The sequence below is a fragment of the Polypterus senegalus genome, chromosome 4 (assembly GCF_016835505.1).
Source record: "Polypterus senegalus isolate Bchr_013 chromosome 4, ASM1683550v1, whole genome shotgun sequence".
Lineage (NCBI taxonomy): Eukaryota > Metazoa > Chordata > Cladistia > Polypteriformes > Polypteridae > Polypterus > Polypterus senegalus.
The window spans coordinates 245,133,537-245,153,777 of record NC_053157.1 but is presented as its reverse complement, the minus strand read 5'-3'; the positions used below and the strand labels follow the sequence as shown (position 1 = coordinate 245,153,777).

The 20,241-nt window shown below is 40.8% G+C and overlaps 2 protein-coding genes across 3 annotated transcripts in view; both read right to left on the bottom strand.

Moving 5' to 3' along the window:
- The window catches only part of LOC120528401 (tripartite motif-containing protein 16-like), a 45,503-nt gene extending 34,450 nt beyond the window's left edge, over positions 1-11,053 (bottom strand). The window contains exon 1 of one of the 2 annotated variants that reach the window (XM_039752557.1): positions 11,009-11,053. The gene's annotated coding sequence lies outside the window, so the exon portion shown is untranslated. The remainder of the gene's footprint in view (positions 1-11,008) is intronic. The other variant, XM_039752558.1, reaches the window with a different exon arrangement.
- On the bottom strand, positions 9,721-20,025 carry LOC120528984 (E3 ubiquitin/ISG15 ligase TRIM25-like; the record flags this gene model as incomplete). The annotated part of the gene is made up of 2 exons (XM_039753050.1): positions 9,721-12,649; positions 19,426-20,025. Coding segments are annotated over 2 exons (768 nt in total), but the record flags the coding sequence as incomplete, so codon positions are not given.
- Between the last annotated feature and the right edge of the window lie 216 nt (positions 20,026-20,241).

The window sequence follows — 20,241 nt, the reverse complement described above, 5'->3', positions numbered from 1 at the left end:
CTCGTCACTTATAAGGTGTGCACGCAAGACCTCCAGACATGGAGACGACATGTTGAACAGTTGCTACCCAGTATACCTGCTAAAGCAGCCAGTAGCACAGAAAGGTACCAAGTTCTAGAGAGATGATCCAAACCCAGCTGGGGATGCCACCTGTCTGTCCAGCTTCAAGTCCTGCTGTTGCTGTTTGATCAAAGTTACCTGAGGCTGCGTTAGGAGATGAGGGGACACCAGTTGGATGACATAACCCTCTTAGAAGAAGAAAGTCACCTGACTGCCTTAATTTATAGCAGCTAACCCTGTATGTGGGAAGATGTAGAGGAGGTTTACTATCTCTCCTTTGTTAGAATGTCAACTGCAGTGCCAACATTTTGATATTCATATACCATATAAATAGCAGATGCTGTTTGTTTATTGTTACCCACATCTACAATCTTAAAGGGGAAGGAATATGTAGTATATTGTAAGTCTGTTGAGCTATTGGGGATTCTGTAGTAATAAGGAATTGTGGGTATTGGGGAGCTAATAGGAAGCTGATTGTTTTACACTTATGGTGTAACGTGTACTCAACAACAAGAACCTGTTACAGTTTATTACTTTAAACCTTCCTCCATCATTCTCCTTTTGTCTGTGTAATATTACTGCCTTCAGATATAACATTCCTCCTACTAATGGAGGTGGGTGCCTCTCTCTGACATAAAGCATTTACAATAGGACTCTGATTTAACACTCCCATATTTTATACTTTTAACATTTTAAAATGCTGATGTTGACATAAAGAAGCTCTTGAAGAAACGCATTTCTGAACATAGAAACAAGAGGCCCAAAGAATACTGAGAGCGATGTGGACGGTTTGGATATAAAACAGTCATCACGAGAATAGTGGAAATACTTTCTGAAAAGGTTCTGATTTTATTATCCTTTTTTCAAATCATATTTCTCTAAAATTCAGATTGTTGTCACACATGAGTGATAAAATGGGAATGGAGCTGCAGTATGGATGGGGTCTTAATTGTTTTCAAATACAAAGTTGTGTCAAGTGGTTTATCAATGGTGGAGTTGTCCTCAACAACATGAAGGCGTTCATGAATCAGAAATAAAAATTAACAACAATAATACGTAATTAGTCATAATAAATGGTACAAAGTAGAACACTTTGAACTGCATAACTATTAATGAAACAAAATAACTGTATTGAACCCTGAACACACCAAACCCAGACCTGCACTAACAGAGGCCTAAGAAATTCTTGACAATTTGGGACTCACTGAAAATAATAAACTGCAATACAAAAGGAAACACAGAAAGAATTTTTCTCCAAAATGAAAGGTCATCAAGAGCTTGGATGGGATGGAGTTTGAATTATGTGGTTAAATTCTGGGGGAGCACAACAAAAGCAAATGACTGATGAGGTGCCGATGAGGATATTGATGAGAATTTCTACTTATTGTGGCTTGAACAAAGCATGGATTACGTTCTAATTGAAGAAAATGGAGCAGTGAGGGTAAAGTGGCCAACAGTCAGTGTGCGTCTGTAATCCAAAGAAAGGCAGGCATGTCAGTATTGTAATTGTGTCCATTAATAAGGAGCCCCCGATGGTAAAGTGGGCCCCGTGACCGATGAAGACTCACCAGACAGTATTCCTATTGGTTACTTTATTCACAAACATAAACCTCCTCATTTCAGTGCGATTGTAATGTAGAAGAGCAGCCAGAGAGCTGACAGACACACCGAGTCCTGCTGCAATCTCAGGTTTGGCCTCATAACGCTTGCCCAAGTCGGGGGCCGCAGTGGCATATTGAATAAAGTGACGTCATAACTTCACAGGACATCAGGGACATAAACAGGTAAGGAGGGCAGAACTAAAAAACTGTGCAGAGTAACAGGTGATATTATAGTCAAGCAGAACCCTGGAGGGGTGGCAGGTGACTTTCAGAATCTCGTATTTGACTGTTGGTAACAAAGACGTTAAATTATACTGAGCTGATGGAGCAGGACGGAGTTACCTGGGCTGGAGATCTTAAACAACATTGACAATTATTTCTTTGTGTAGCACAGTTTCACACCTATGTGTGTGCTTTACAAATAGCAACAGAAAAATGAAAGTTATTATGAAGCCCTCCTGAACACATCTCCAGTGTGTTTCTGTGTCAAAGAATTACAAACTGATGGCTTTGTCACAGATTCTTGAAGTGGCACATAATAATCACAGTACCTGAGAAGTCCATGTTTGTCACTTGAGGTGCAGCCGTGTGTTTCCTGTAAATCCCGTTTTTCTGGTCTTACTTGAGTGCAGTTCTCACAGATCACGTGGTTTCACCTGCATGGCGGTCACAGGCCCTGAACCAGTTCATCACTCATTGTATCTCAAGGCAGGCAGTTTCTAGTTCTTATTGGTCTTGTTTGGTCTTTTCACAAATCCGTCAAACATGCTGTGTGGTTGAAAGTCAATATTAGTTTAATTTCTGTTTACTTCTTGTCACTTGTAAAACGATCCTTTTAGTTTAAAGTTGATGTTTCCCAGCTGTCTTCTGTGTGGGCCTCAAGAAGGCTTTAAGCTGATTGCTCTACATGAGAGTCAAACGGCTCGTTTAGCTGAAGTCACCTGGAAATGACTTGGGTGAAGCTGGGATTGAACTTGTCAGAGCGTCCAAGCTTAGTGTCCATCTGCCAGTGAAGTGAACAGTCAAACAAGCGAGTTTCTCCAAGTCTGCTCTTCACCTCTCCATTTGTAACGCTGTGTCCTTTAGACAGTGAAATCTCAAGAGTCCACCGGTTTCAAAACCCACTTTAGCAGTTCTGTGTGAGTGATGTGAGGGAGCCTCCATTGTGAGAGCGGACACATACAGATGTCATTAGCAGGCATTAAATAAGATGCCGTTAATGTAAAGGCCACAAGCATCGCCTGACTCAGGACCAGACAAGCTCTGTGACCGTTCCATGTTCTTTTGTACTAACATCAAACCTGAAGCAGTCTTATGTAGTTAAAAATAACTTATACAGTACAGGTCACTTCTCTTAAGATAAAAATAATAATAAAACTAAATGAGGATAATAGAAATCCATGGCGGCTCAGAGACCACAGGGTGCTGTGCAATTGCTGACCCAGCACTCGGACCTCTAAAGGTCATGTGAAAGGACCCCTCAGGGATTAATACAAGGCACCAAATATCAAATGGGTCAGCCCTGCATATGTGGAGCCTCTGGTGAGGCGCTCTGCTCCTTCTCAGCCACTCGGGTCTGCCATGAACAGCGTCTGGTGATGGCGCCTCTGTGGGGTATCAAGTCTCAGTCCAAACTCTCTTCCTGTGGAGTTCCCAGTTGGTGTACTGAGATGCAAACCTCCATCTGACCTGCTGACTCCCTCAATCCATTTAAGAAGACCCGTCTGTGTTGTGAATAGATAAAGGGTCAAAAACAAGGAGAATACACAATAACTATGGTCTGTCATCTTTTATATTGTTGGTGGACTTGTTGTTTAAGTTTAACTACATTATTGATTATAATCTATGATTGTTAATTATTAGTTATCACATCTTTTCACTTGTGGCAATCATCTTTTGTCACCTGTCCTACGACACATCCCAGCCTAATGTTACTCGATTATGTTTGTTGTAAATCACTTTGGATAAAAGAGTCTGCCAAGCAAATAAATGCAAATGTAAATGTTAATGCCAAAATTAATAAATAATAAATGCATAAATAGATAAATAAATAGGCTGTTGAACTGGCAAGGCTTTCCTGCAGTCCTGGCGCTGATGTTATGGGCTCCTCCATATGTGAAGATGAGGAGCTGCAGATGCCTCGTGTCTGAACTTGAAAACAAATAACTGAAAATCAAGCCGAACAAGCGACTCTTTAACGTTATTACTTCAGCAGGCCTCATAACATAGCCAGCAAAATTTGACATCCACTGCACAGAACAGACAAATTGTCACAAAGTATGATGTGAAGGAGAGCAGCTGAAAGTTTTACTAATTAAGATAGCAAACTAACCTTTAAAAATAACAAAAAGTTTAATTGTGGAGGGGATGTGCAGAAACAGATTAGTTAAACAGTGCAGTTTTACATGGCATGTTACACTCAACCATTTACTCCAGAAACCCTCCTCATACCCCTCCATATGCCCAAAAAGGGTCTCTGCACAACAGCAACGCTAGCACAAAATTTTCAAGTCAAAAAAATAAATAAATAATGCATGAAGAAAATTTTATTTTCAAATTTGGTAATTTCAAAATATAAAAATATGTTAAAAAAGAATCACAAAAGAAGCTCTTATCGTAAAAAATGTGAAATCAAAGGTGATATATATATATATATATATATATATATATATATATATATATATATATATATATATATATATACTAGCAAAATACCCACGCTTTGCAGTGGAGAAGTAGTGTGTTAAAGAAGTTATGAAAAAGAAAAGGAAAAATTTTCAAAATAACGTAACATGATTGTTAATGTAATTGTTTTGTCATTGATATGAGTGTTGCTGGCATATATATATATATATATATATATATATATATATATATATATATATATATATATATATATATATATACACATAGATGTGTACATATATACACACACACATATACTATGGGGTGCCAAACAGGCAAATACATTGATTTTGTGAATATATAAAGTCGGCGTCAGAATATATAAAGTGAAAACGTGAATATATAAAGTCAGTGTCGGAATTTATTAAGTCATTCCTGATTATATAAAGTCAACATCGCAGTATATAAACTCACTCCTGAATATATAAAGTGAAAGTCAAAATCTATTGATTGAAATGACTCTGAACTGAACTAAGTTAACAAAAACGTATTCAGAAAAATGAATTAAAAAAACACTGTTCGGTTAATGTTTTGAAAATGATGCATGTGCCCTGCCCAGGATTGGTTCCTGCCTTGCGCCCAGTGTTGGCTGGGATTGGCTCCAGCAGACCCCGTGACCCTGTGGTCGGATTCAACGGGTTGGGAAATGGATGGATATTCCAGCGCTGACTTTATATACTCATGTTTTGACTTTATATGTTTGGGAATGACTTTATATATTCAAGGTCTGACTTTATATATTCTGACAGTGACTTTATAATCAAGGTTTGACTTTATATATTCGGGAATGACTTTATATATAAAACTTTTGACTTTATATAGTTAAATTTAGTCATCATTGCATAAATTTTTCTTCACCATTGAAATTTAAAGACTAAATTCAACTTCCATTCCTAACAAAGATATTTCTGGCGACTAAATAGAACCTACTTATATCCAAATTCAAGCTATTGAGCTGTCGCCTGCCTGCCTGAATAAGTCACCCTCGCTTCGCTCTTACTTTATTACCGTTCATTTAATCATGGCTACTGCCGGAAAAATTATAAAATGGAAGGAGGATTACACTGAGTATGGCTTTTCCAAAACAATTATTGATGGCGAATCGATTATTCATAAAGCTTCAATTGGTGATCTGTTTTTCTGTGTTAACCTCATATTTTTTCATACTTCTTCTCAAACCAAGGGGGTGCGAGGGTAAAATGAATCGGGAAGCGCTGATCAATGTAATCGTGTACCAGGAAATCATGCATTGACAGAAATTCCCCTTTGCTTGGAATGCAAAGTGTGATTAAATGCGTAATTTTTTAACGCGTTATGGATCACATGCATCGAAGCTTCTCAGCTGTGCTTGTGCTAAGAAAAGGAAACATTTTAAAAATAACGTTACACGATTGTCAATGTAACCTTTTGTAAGTAGTGCCTGGAGGATTCAGTGTGGAGAAACTCTAGAGACAGCGTGTGTATTAACTTGTGGATTTTTCTGTGTGTATTTGGTGGCAGCGTCACAAAGTCGCTTCCGTAACAATGCGTGCGGTAGCTGCAGAGCTCAGCTCAGAGCGAAATGAGGTGAATGGGAGGGGAGATGATGACGTGACTCCCCCACCCGCCTTAACTGTCAATCCCCACAAACACAGTCTCGGAATTTGCATAAGCACACCCCTTCACCTACAATTTTAACTTAGTTACAAAGTGATCAAAACTCTCGTTTATATCCTGCGTCCTCTCATTAAACTTGTATCCCACATTACCCGTGGGCATGACAAACGCCAGTGGCAGCCTGTCTATGAACTTAATTTAAACTTTAGGTTTACACCGTGCTTTGTTTCTGAAGTAGCAGCAGTCATTAATATGGTAGTATATGTCACTCGCTTGCTTCTTATTGTTTCGCTGCCTTCTCAATTATATAATGCATGTTTTCTTAAGCGCTTTTTGGAGGTCTTCCTGGTTTTCTATGCACTGCGTTGACAGTCAGTTCACGTGATTACGTGGGAGGCTTGATGATGTCACACGAAACTCTGCCCCCCACAGCTTTCGAGCTCAACTCCATTAAAGTAAATGGAGAAAAATAGCTTCCAGTTATGACCTTTACGCGTAGAATTTCAAAATGAAACCTGCCCAACTTTTGTAAGGAAGCTGTAAGGAATGAGCCTGCCAAATTTCAGCCTTCTACCTACACGGGAAGTTGGAGAATTAGTGATGAAGTCAGTGAGTGAGTGAGTGAGTGAGTGAGGGCTTTGCCTTTTATTAGTATAGATACGTATATATATATATATATAATATATATATATACTGCTCAAAAGAATTAAAGGAACACTTTTTAATCAGAGTATAGCATAAAGTCAATGAAACTTATGGGATATTAATCTGGTCAGTTAAGTAGCAGAGGGGGTTGTTAATCAGTTTCAGCTGCTGTGGTGTTAATGAAATTAACAACAGATGCACTAGAGGGCAACAATGAGATGACCCCCAAAACAGGAATGGTTTAACAGGTGGAGGCCACTGACATTTTTCCCTCCTCATCTTTTCTGACTGTTTCTTCACTAGTTTTGCATTTGGCTACAGTCAGTGTCACTACTGGTAGCATGAGGCGATACCTGGACCCTACAGAGGTTGCACAGGTAGTCCAACTTCTCCAGGATGGCACATCAATACGTGTCATTGCCAGAAGGTTTGCTGTGTCTCCCTGCACAGTCTCAAGGGCATGGAGGAGATTCTAGGAGACAAGCAGTTACTCTAGGAGAGCTGGAGAGGGCCATAGAAGGTCCATAACCCATCAGCAGGACCAGTATCTGCTCCTTTGGGCAAGGAGGAACAGGATGAGCACTGCCAGAGCCCTACAAAATGACCTCCAGCAGGCCACTGGTGTGAATGTCTCTGACCAAACAACCAGAAAGACTTCATGAGGGTGACCCAAGGGCCCCATGTCCTCTAATGGGCCCTGAGCTCACTGCCCAGCAGCATGCAGCTCGATTGGCATTCGCCATAGAATACCAGAATTGGCAGATGCACCACTGGTGCCCTGTGCTTTTTACAGATGAGAGCAGGTTGACCCTGAGCACGTGACAGAAGTGAAAGGGTCAGGAGAAGCTATGGAGAACATTATGCTGCCTGTAATATCATTCAGCATGAGCAGTTTGGTGGTGGGTTAATGATTGTCTGGGGAGGCATATCCATGGAGGGTCACACAGACCACTACAGGCTTGACAAAGGCACCTTGGCTGCCATTAGGTATCAGGATGAAATCCTTGGACCCATTGTCAGACCCTATGCTGGTACAGTGGCTCCTGGTGCACGACAATTCCTGGCCTCATGTGGTGAGAGTATGCAGGCAGTTCCTGGAGGATGAAGGAATTGATACCATTGACTGGCCACCACACTTTCCTGACCTAAATCCAATAGAACACCTCTGGGACATTATGTTTTGGTCCATCCAAAGCCACCAGGTTGCACCTTAGACTGTCCAGGAGCTCAGTGATGCCCTGGTCCAGATCTGGGAGGAGATCCCCCACAACACCATCTGTCATCTCATTAGAAGCATGCACCGATGTTGTCAGGCATGTATACAAGAACACAGGGGCCATACAAAGTGCTGCGTACAATTTGGAGTTGCTGCAATTAAATTTGGGCAAAATGAACTAGCCTGCCACATAATTTTTTCACTCCGATTTTTGGGGCGTCTTTGAATTCAGGGCTCTGTAGGTTGATCATTTTCATTTCCATCAAACGATGTGGCATCCTTTCGTTCCTAACACATTACCAGTCTATATCAGTATAGATATCCAGGAGGATTTCTTTTTCCCATTGAGATCTGATGTGTTTTCAAAGTGTTCCTTTAATTTTTTTGAGCAGTTTATATATTATATGACGCGCTCATGTATGGTATTGATAACGAAGTTAAGGGAGATGGGTTCTCCCATTGCAGTTTCAAGTGCAGCGATCTTTTTATATTCTAGGAATGAGCTTACAATTGTGGATACCTCAAATCGATAATAATTTAAAAATATTGGCCTTTAAATTTTAAACTTTTTCTTTAAAGGTATCTCAAATAGAAGCAACTTGGGTCGTGTTCGCTTTTACTACCGGTAATAAGATGTGGGCGCGTGCAATGCAGTTAGAACTTGGCACATTTTTAAAAGATACATTTCAATTTATTTTTAAGCAAGCGGAAGTCTGTATCAGAACGTCTTTAAGAACTTTTTTTAAATAATTCACTTTAAAAAATAAATCGACGGCATTTAACTAACATTTATTTCATAATAACTCTCTGTATATATGAAATCTAACAATGATGGCGCTCGATAAAAACAATCCGGTGTTGCTGTGTATCCTCAAACCACACATTAATGACTAAAATGGCAGGAGAAGCGCTAAATGTACCAATATGTTCGAATGCAGGAACTGCGTGCAGTGCAAGTTAGAATTCAGGCCAGTGTTTGCTGGATAAATTGCAAAGGTGAAAACCAGAAATGAAAAAATAAATATTTATAACATAAACACCTGCATTTATTTTTTAAATTTTATGTAATAGTTACATGAAACTAGCTTGCCCCACTACTTCTGTTTTGTGTCGAAATGATTATAGGTATCAACGTGGACAGGTGAATTCATAAAAAACAGAATGCACTGCAGCAACAGTAAATGTCATTCAGAAACTCACTTCTTAATATTTTCAGTGTGACTTTGTCAAGTGAATCCATTGGTTTATATGCGTAAATATGTTACTTATGAGCTGCGAAGAGCAAAGCAGTATTTTAGCTATCTATGTAACGTTGTTAATAACCTTACGGTGAAAACGTTTCAAAATGTAACATCTGATGCTCAGGAAAGCTAAGGACGCTTCACAGGGAACGCGTTTACGCATGCTCAAAGAAAGGTCTGTTCCATTACATGACGAAGAAGAGGTCAAAAACAGCGCTGGATATTATATTGGGAGAGAGAGAGATAAAAAAAAAACAAAAAAAAACAATTGGACACTGCAAGGAAACTGTAATTATACCGTTAGCTTTTCATATGCTCAACTACGGAACGTTTCCGTACTCAACAATGTCATTGATATATATATATATATATTTTTTTTTTTTTTTCCTAAAATAATGGAATGATCCTGAACAGCTACAGTCGCTCAGCACTCGTGCTTTTTCCTGTTTAAACACCAAAGATGATTTGCCGTTGTTTTATTTGCTGCTCGTTTGTGGCTTTGAGTTTAAAACGACTTTTGAGCCATATCAACACTACACATTATATTGTTTGGAGTTTCAAGTTCATGATGCTGATATGTTTTGTCATTTGAAATTAAAACCCCTAACCTGGATAAATCCACCCGTTTTGTTGAAGCGATGAAGCTGGTTAATTTTAATTCCTGTGAGTCTGTCTATATGACTGAAAAACAAAATATATATTCTGGTGAAGTACTATCATGGGAATATCATTGAACTATATAAAACTTTTAATTAAAGATGCCTAAATTCTTGAACTTTTCTTTTTATGTTAATAAATTCCAGCAACACTGTTTGGATTAAGCCATTTATTTGACACAGTGAAAAAACTCTTGCATCAAGCCACCAGACACATTTTTTATACAAGAGTCATTTATTTTAAAATGTGGAAACTATTTTGATTTGAAGAAAAATGTTACCATTTAAATATAATAAAGTACTACCCTTTGCAGGGAATCCAGCTATTAAATCATACTAGTTATAGAGAAAGGCCTCTGAATTAGGCGTTAAGTGTTCATCTGAAATGTCGTAGTTGTTAACACAATCAAGGTTGTATTCTAAAACCTTTCTGGAATAAAAAGAGTTTAATTTAAGTCTCGGGGTTGTGTCTTATTCATATCTTAAAACAAGACAAACCTAGAAAGTTTTGGTTCTTGAAATAAGACTACATGTCCTGCTCTGCTCATCGCTGTAGTTGATAACAGGCTTTTCTCTCACAGTTGTGCTTTTTTTAAGTTGAAATTGTCTTGGATTTACACTTTTATATCTAAGTCAGATAGCGTAAGACCAGTTCTCTTGAATTGAGAAAAATAATCTAGCAAGTATCATTGCAACATGAGATATTTAATCTCTTGGGGCAAAATATTAGATATATTACCTTAAAATAAGAAATTTTTACTTGTTAAGAAAAAAGTTTTTGTAGTGCAGGGCTGTCTCTGTACTGTGAAATGGACGAAAGCCACACTGAAATTGTTCAAACAAATGATTGTCAGTAAGGTGAGAGTGAACCTGCATGGCAACAGTTTTCCAAGTGTTTTTTAAAGGAAAGGTAAATTTGAGATTCAATGATAATATTTAGGTTGTAGGGATTCACACAAGAGTTCGTGAGAACTGGAGTTATCACAGCCAAGAGAAGTCAACTGCTGGTGGATATTTCCAATGTTCATATTTAAAAGGTCATACAAGAGTTACATTGATCAGTGCAGTAAAATTGAGGTGGGAGTTTGTCAGGCGGCCATTGGATGTTATTTGAAGGCCATAGATAAAGGCAGGAACTTTGAGTGTTTTGCATAAATTGAGGAAATATTAGGCAAATGTGAAAATGGGCTGAACGGCCTGTTCTTATCATTTGTAAAAACTCCTTTGATTCATTGAATTTGACTTTAAATGTTCACAGGTCCCACACACCCCAGTCCAATAAGACTCCCTGTGAAGTGTCACTCTCACCTGCAGGAAGTGGAGATGGTCCTTAGTCTCTGAAAACTCTTTCAGCTCAGCTTCTCTCCTCTTCAGCTCCTCAATCTCCTTCTCCAGTTGCTCCATGACTCCTTCAACCTTCTCCATTTCTCTATTTTCTTGTTCTCTGATCTTCTCAGTCAGTTTCTTGTGGGCTTCCTCAATGCTCCGTATCAGATCAGTGAAGCTCTTCTCATGTTCCGCCATCACTCTTTCCGCAGAGATCTGGTTGGATAGGATAAAAATATAAAATTGAGTCACCAAATAAAAAAAAAAGTAGTTCTAATAAACTTTTGTTGGTATTCTGATGTAGTGATGGATAATTTGAATTGGGATGAGGGCCGTAGCAGACCCTTGGTACTCTGGGTAGCAGCATATTCTAGAGGCACCTGAAAGACCGTATGGAATGTGCTGCCTTAATAAGAGGATCTGTATGATCTATGAGAGCTCTATTGTCCTGTGAAGACTCTGGTAGTGTTACAGAGGTGTGTCTTTAAAAGAGCCTCTCCTGGTCATCCTGGGATTGAGAGCTGAGAAGTAAGAAGGAGAAGAATTGGTATTGTAGAGAAAAGCTGATCTGTTGTAATTTAACTACATTACATTTGTGTCTTTGCTTATTAACCTTCATCCAACTGAGAGTTCTGAGTCTTTATATTCCAGGTTGCTGCATTTCTATTTCCTTTATTTAACTTTTCATTATTAGTAATAACTGCCACTGTTACTTATATTTGAAGGGCTCACCCAAGAGACTTTGGGGTGAAAGTTAGTGTGCTGGTGGGTCACATTCAGATGTAAGTGTAGGGTATGAGGTGCAAAGAGTCCAGGATCATCAACCCCAAAGCTGGGGTTGTTCAGCTGTTTTCAGGATCTTGCAGAGCTACACAGTGACAGATATCTCTGAGACAGTAGGCAAGGATGAGGAGCTCTAAAAGTAGTCCTAGTCAGGGATTCAGGTATTATGGGAATTGAGATGAATTTTTGGTCCAGATACAGAGAGTGTCACATGCTGTGTTGCCTTCTGGGTACACAGATAGAAAACCTTTGTGGAAAGCTGGATAGGCTCCTGGCCAGAGCAGTGAAGGATCCAAATGTCATTATCAAGCTTGTCTATTTGTCATTGTACAATCAAAATATGGAGATCAGACTGCCAGTTCTGCAGGGCAAAGAGTTGGGTTCAAAGCTAAGAAGCAGAACTGACCAAGTTGTCACCTCAGGATTTCCATCTGTGCTCCCCACACACCAGTACACATGGGGTTAAATAGATTAGAAGGCTTAATGCACATCTGAGCATCAGAACATCAGTGACAGTCTTCTTTATGGGTTATTGTCAGGGGGAGTTAAGTCACCTTTAAGTGGTGGAATGAGAAACCTGAGGATGTTAAGATGTTAGCATCTGAAAGTCTAATGACTAAAACATGAAATGCTGTCAGCAGTGAAATTCCATGAAAAACACAATAAATGTCATTACCAGAAACTCTGAAATCCTTTTACTTTTATCGTCTCTTTCATATGAAGTATTATCTTAATTCTACTCATCTTTATCTGTTCTATTGCCCTCCTTGTCTCCTTCATTTTCTTCTCTTTCTTCGCAAGTCTCCTCCTAATTGCATTTAGTGTCACCCCCAGATGTTTCTGTTTGGACACACAAAAGGACACATGGGGGTCTCATCAGAATTCACTTCACTTTTGGTGTCATTCTGAGTAAATACATTTGTACAACACATTTGTTTTACATTCCATGACACAACTTACTGTTTCTGTCACACTTGTCTTCATAATGTTACAGTTGGTGACACAAAGAGATTTGATAAAATAAGTATAATAATACAAAAGATTTGAAAGAAAGCTTTAGTTAAACGGTTTAATTCAAGATGGACTTTGGGCTTGAAGGCAAATAAAGAAGACAGTCTGAAGGCTCACTGGTATACGAGTCAGTCCTTGATGTTTAAAGCAGGCATGTCAAACTCACTACCATTGGTGGGCCGCTTCAACTGCCACACGTGAGTTAGCGGGTCGCACTGTAACAAATACTATTATACAAAGTTACTGTAGCTTTCTTTCCAATACTGAAAACTTTAAAAAATGGAACACTTAAAGTTTAAAGAAAAGCAATTTATTTCCATACACTCTCCGTACAACAGCGTACAATTAGAGTCTTAGCCTCTTAGCTAGGTCCTTATATTATTATATTATATTCATTGCTTATATAGGAGTCTTACAGTGTGAGATTTATTGCTTTTGTCCCAACACTTGGCGTCTCTTGTTAGTAACCAGTTCGTCAATATCAGGCTTGAAATCTTGTGCAGCTGCAACTTTTATGAAGGATGAAGGGGCTCGACAGTAAGTCTTGAGCGATGTGGGGTTTTGGTAGCTTTCATTAATGAGAACAATTGTTCATAAAGGTAAGTGCTTCTGAACATAGACAGTACTCTCAATGCCAACTTAAGGATCTGCACATACGGGGGTGGTAGGTAAGCATACAAGCCTGGCACACCAACTTTGTTGTATTTTTCCTTCAGAATAGAATCTGACTGCAGTTCAATCAACTCCATTTGGATATTCTCAGGCGCATTCTCAAAGTTGGAAGAGAACAGCGCAAAGTCCTGTTCGTGGGAAATGAAATCACGAAAATGCTCACTGAATTCATTGCTCAGTAATTCAAGTTGGAAAACAAATCCTCCAAAAATCTAATTTTACTTTACTAAGTTTACTTCAAAGTTTATATTGTAAAATAAGCCGATATGCAAAAAGCCCCCAGACATATTTTACAAACTCAAAATCACAAAAATATGTTAACAACTCACCAACTTCTCGCGTCCACTTTAGATCTTCAGCTGTAGTCTGCACTAACTGTTCGTTACAATACTAGCACAAAATTACATAAAACTAGAGCAAAAAAATGTGAAAATATGTGAGCTATTACAACTCGTGATGGTCAGTTCTGCCCAGTGGCCAGTCTCAGCAGCCCGGCCAGTAGTGTAGCCTAGCAGGGGCGGCTCTAGGCTCGTGGAAGCCCTGGGCAGAGGAAGAATCGGTGGCCCCTTTGCCCACAAATGTCAATATGGTATCTTATGCATGGTGGATGGCCACATCTGTTGCGGACACTGCATAGCCGCCTCATACTCATGACACGCTTCTATATACGCGTGTCCGTAACTTGAACACCAAGTGGCGGCCCCTGATATTCTCATTACGGCAGAACGTTATAATACTACATATAGCTTACTGCTCCGACTCTAGCGACATTAGTAAATACAGCGTACTAATTAACAAGAAACACAATGTTTTTTGGCTACATTGCCGTCAGCTATGTCGTTATTTTCTCTTTATGTTTTCAATTCAATATATATTGGCGTGGTGGCCCTGTGCAGCTGCACAGTTTGCACATGCCTAAGGCCGCCCCTGCTGCAGCCTAGCACTTCAGTTGTGACGTCGCGGCTCATTAACTTTGGTCAAGGCTCGTGGCTATACTAGCAGATGACGTTTTCGGTACCGTAATGCCATGAGAAAACACGCTTTTGTCAGAAGGCAGAAGTAAGAAAAGTCAATAAGTAACGCTAAAGATGCAGAATGATTCAATCACAAATGATAGTAATCATTTTGTACAAGTTCAGTGCTAACTAGGATCTGTCATGCGAGCCGCATGCGGCCCGGGGGGCCATATGTTTGACATGCCTGCTTTAGATGACATCGGACTGAGGACCAGGATATCAGACGTTCACTCATCAAAACACTGGACTGTGCAGGATGAAGAAATGCTTGTAGACCCAGGAGAACCTGGACACATAACGGCTGCAAGTGTCATATCTACAAGGCCATTGTGGAGTTCAGACTTGTGAGAACTTTGTCAAGTGTTTGGCCAGTTTATGAAGTCAAGTGAGATAACTGAGTCCGAGAAGATACAACTGAGTCTGAGGAGTTCAGCAAAAATTAAAATCTGAAGAAGATTTTAATGAGCTCAGATAAATCTGACCATAAAACAAATGAAAAACTGATGGTAATATTTAAAGAAAACATTATAGCTAAATGCCACGGGCTGGCGCCCTGCTGGGGGTTTGTTTCCTTCCTTGCGCCCTGTGTTAGCTGGGATAGGCTCCAGCAGACCCCAATGACCCTGTAGTTGGGATATAGCAGGTTGGATAATGGGTGGATTATAGCTGAAGTGTGCGAGAGCAAGGAGCAGATGAGGTGAAGGTAAGACATTTTAAATACTTCAACAATCCAAACAAACGGAGAAAGTGGCAGAGAGTTGAAGAAGAGAGTGTAGGCATGGTGGGCTGGGTGAAGAAGAGTGTCAGGAGAGATTTGTGACAAAAGATTATCTGCAAGAGTGAAAGGGAAGGTCTACAAGATGCTGGTGAGACCAGAAGACAGCAGACAGAGCTTGAAGTGGCAGAGGATGCTACAGTTGTCACTTGGAGTAATGAGGGTATCCAGGATTAGGAACGAGTATATCAGGGGACAACACAGATATGACAGATTGATGACCAAGTGAGAGAGGCGAGATTGAGATGGTTTGAGCAGAGGAGAGATGAGGGGTATATTACGGAAATAATGATGAGAATGGAACTGCCAGGGAAGAGGAAAAGAGGAAGGCCAAAGAGAAGATTTATGGATGTTATGAGGGAGGACATGAGGGCAGTCAGTGTGGCAGAAAATGATGTGAAAGACAAAGAAGATATAATTGACGCTGGTGGGTGCAGAACCGCGCAGTATTAGTGTATGATCGCTCCTCAGAGAAACTGGACAACATTTACAAATTAAATTCTACAAATAAGAAGGAAAATGAAAGTAAAAAAAGCTCAGATTTCAATAATGAAATGAGAAAACAAGTTTCTACCTGGTGGGATGCTTTATGGCTTGTTTGGCATGTGGCTTGGCTATTTTACAGAGAGGTGCAGATCCAGTTGTCATTGTCAATGTCACAATAAGTGACAAAAGTAAGAACAGGCTGGCAATTGTGTCAGAAATGTATAAAGACAGTGGAGCTAAGATTAGGAGCAGAGGAGGTCTTATCAGAAGTGCTGTCTGTGACACAAGCAACTCGTGGGAAGACTGGAGAGGTCAGAGAGTTTAACATGAGACACAAATTTGGTTTAACATGGAGAGGCACAGGGCCTTGGGGCATCAGGGTGATTTTTAGATCAGATGGCAGCTGCAGCTCCCCCCACGGGTTACATTGGAACACAGGGCACTGATGTTTAGGGGGTCAATCATTCACAAGGGGTTTGAGAAGTTAAAGTTGGGTTACACATTCATGAAGAGAAACCTCCATCCATCCATCCATTATCCAACCCACTATATCCTAACTACAGTGTCAGGGGCGTCTCCTGGAGCCAATCCCAGCCAACACAGGGCGCAAGGCAGGAAACAAACCCCGGGCAGGGTGCCAGCCCACCGCAGGGCATGAACAGACATCACAAATCTTAAATTATATAAAGCAGTAATCGTCTGGGTGTTTATTCAGTCAGACAAGAAGCTGAAATAAGACTGCAGAAGACAAACACAAGTCTTAACATAATAAGAAACGCCGTCAGACTCTGGGCTGAAGGACACTGATGAAGATGTGACAGATGGCCACCTGCACGTATCGGGTGAGTCACATTGGGCAGATCAGTCCACTCACTTTACGGCTTTATCATTTTTATTAAGCTAACTGAATTCAGACATCAAATGCTTTAAAAATACCAACGCGTTTCAAGGGCACAACAACTTTTTCTTCAGGGCAATGACCACTAATTTTCTAAATAAATGAAATAGAATAAAGAATAAAATAAGAGGTAACGAGAACTAAACACCTGTTCATAAGCAGTAAACATCACAATCACAATAACAATGTGTGACGTGGAAACTGGAAGAAGTGAAATAAGAACAAAAAAAAAGAGACAGAAAACCAAATACCAGAGAATAACGTAATGAATGGTGAGAAATGAACGATGACGGGGGCCTCACCTCGTAGTTTGAATGGCCACTAAAGCAACACAGGAGGGACACCTGACAACAGAATCAAACTCCTGACATATTGGGCGCTGATTGGGCTGCCACGTTTTTCTGGTGCGCTCATTCTCTGTGTGTATTGAGTGGTTGGTTTGTGTTGTTTGTTGACTCCAACAATTACTTTTACTTGTGAAGAGCTTTTGAACATACAGGCCTTAGTTCCATCTGATTTTTGTCCTCCGTTTTTTTGTGATGATGGAGATTTACCACAGAAGTTGTCCCAGTCTGCCTACACGAATGTCGCCTATCAATCCCACTTCACCAGGTGGTGCTGCGGTACGCAGGCTGGCGTTTAGGTGTGCTGGAGATGCAGAGGTTTTTCTGCTTCACTCTCAACAATCTGCCTTTCAGATGTTTGACAACGGTGTCCTAATGGCAGGATATCAGTTATTCAGAGTGGACCATAGCAGTGGACTTTATGACATATCTCGAGGTGGCACCGTGTGCCTGTTTATTAACAACGGCTGATGCTGGGATGTGTCTGAAATTCTTTCTTTTTCCTCTGCTGATATTGAAGCTCTTGTCATTAAAGCCATTCTATCTACCCTGGGAATTTCCTTCTGTTATACTGGTTGGTATTTACATTCCTCCTGAAGAGAATACTCAATTGGCAGAACAGTTGCTAGCTAATAACATTCATCATTTGGAAAATCAGTTCCCCAGTTCTTTCATTTTCATTATGGGAGATTTTAACCACAGTAACATGAAGACGATATGCCCAGATACCACCAACTGATCAATTGACCCACATGTGAGGGCAGAACATTGTATTACTTTTACAACAACAATAAAGGGTCATTTTACCATTTTTCCGGTGCACCTCTTGCCCACTCTGACCATGCCATGATTTGTTCCCAGTGTGGAGAATGGTTGGGGCCCTTACCATTATGAAAGGCCCAGGGGAGAGAGTACTTCCAGGAGAGATTCTCCTCCAGACCGACTGAAGGCAGCCCCCTTTGTTTCTGGCCAGACACGGACATTTGAGGGACCCTATTTGGCAGCTCTTCCACCACACCTGGAATTGCTGCCAGAGGAAGCTCGTTGGGCACCTGGAGCCCTTCTGGGTGGCCTATAAAAAGGGGCCAGTGGACAGAATCCAACTGTCAGAGTCGGGAGGAAAAGGACAAAGCCTGTGTGGAGGACTGAAGGGGTGGCAAAGGGACTGTGGTGGTGCTTTACTGTACTGTGTTATGCTGTGGGGAGCAGAGAAAGCTAACTGACTGTAAATAAGAGTGTGTGTTTTGTGCTGAACCTGTGTCCTTTCTGTTTGCGTCGGGGTACGCACCCGGGGATCACACCAGCTATAAACAATAACTGGATGCATCAAAGACCACCAGGACTGCTAGCCACAGATGGACTCATGAGGCTGTTGGAAGGCTGATGGACTGTTTAGGCTCCATGGACTGGAAAGGCATGGATGGCTGGTGTAAGCAGAAGAGATCTTACGTCTTACGTCCTGCTGCGAAGATGTGTGTCTCTGTAAGAATTCCATTGTGAGATACAACAACGACAAGCTGCGGTTCACCAAGGAGCTGAGGGTTCTCCGAGCTACTAAGGCTCAGGCACACAAGTCTGAAAACAGGGATGAATATAAATCTGCAAAGTGGCAGTTTAATAAAGTTCAGAGAGCTACAAAAGCCACTTTTAAAGATCAGCTGGAGAACTTTAGCAGTAATAGGCAGGCAGTGTGGAGTTCTCTGGAAAAAACTTACAAATCCCAGGCAGAAGAGCTCATAGGCCTCGTCCTCCTCCATTATAGCTAATCAGATGAATGAGTTTTATTGCTGGGTTGACAAGGACATGGGCCCCTGCCCTCTCACAACCATTTCAGTGTCATCCCCCTCAGACCCCCTTCACTGAAGCCCGATTAACTTTCTTCAGCTTCCCTCCCCCAGTCATTCCTCTCCACCCCATCCTGGAGGTACAAAAACCTTTTTAGGAAATGGAATATCAGAAAGCAGCAGGCCCTGTGGAGTCCCACCTGGTACTCTTAGACCAGTAAGCCTCTGTCTTTACTGACTTATTAAATATTCTCTGACACTGGGTAAAGTTCCGGACTGCTTTAAGGTAGCCATTATTATTTCAGTTCCCAAGAAGGATAAAATCTCTGAAATTAGAGAAGCCTGAGGTACTCGAGACACAAGTGATCAGAACACAAAGAACCTCCGCTCAGTTTAATGAGAGCACTCAGCTCACTCGACTGTCCATGGATCACACTGTGTATCTCATCCTGGACTGTTTCATTGTCTTCCACGCAGTCTCACCAGGATAGGCTCCAGCTCCCTGCTGTCCTATACAAGCAAACTGAGACTCCTCAACATAAAGGAATAGATTTCTCTGACAAACTACATTTACGTATCACTTAACTCCTGTTATTATTGGGCTTCCATTAAACACTAAACTCCACTCACCTGTTTTCCTTCTCTTTCCATCTTCAGGTCGACCTTTTCGTGATCATCATATTCAGTCACCGCACACATCCAGCAGATACACATCTCATCAGTTTCACAAAACATCTCCAGATTTTTCTGATGTTTCTCACAGAGTTTCTCCTTCAGATTTCTATCAGGATCAACCAGCTTGTGTCCCTTCCAGGCTGCTATTTCAAAGTGAGACTGCAGGTGAGTCTGACAGTAGGAGGCCATGCAGGTCAGACAGGACTTCACTGCTCTGAACTTCTTCCCAGTACAGAAGTCACACTCCACGTCTCCAGGGCCGGCATAATTCTGAGACTGTGGAGGACTGAGTGCCATCTTCTTTAATTTCCTGATGACTTCATTCAGCAGAGTGTTTCTCTTCAGTTCAGGCCTCAGGATGAAGACGTGTCTACACTGAGGACATCTGCACACTTGGCTCTGATCCCAGTAGTTAGTTAAGCACTTCAGACAGAAACTGTGACCACAATGCAGTGACACAGGGTCAGTCAGGGTATCCAGACACACAGAACAGGTAAACTCGTCCTGTGAAACAAACAGCTGGGCTTCAGCTTCAGGAGAGGCAGGCAGAGAGAATCAGTCAGGCAAACAAGGAAATGACTTGTGAAGAAACGAAAGTGAAAGTTTGTGGTCAGTGAGGAGGAAGAGGAGGAGATTTAAAGAGAAAGCTGAGAGTTCATAGAGAGAACATCAGAGGAGACACTGAGGGTGAACAGTTAATGTGGGACAGGAGCTAAGAAAATGAAGAAAACCAAGTGACAGAAGAGATGACCTGTCACAAGGGGTCTGCTA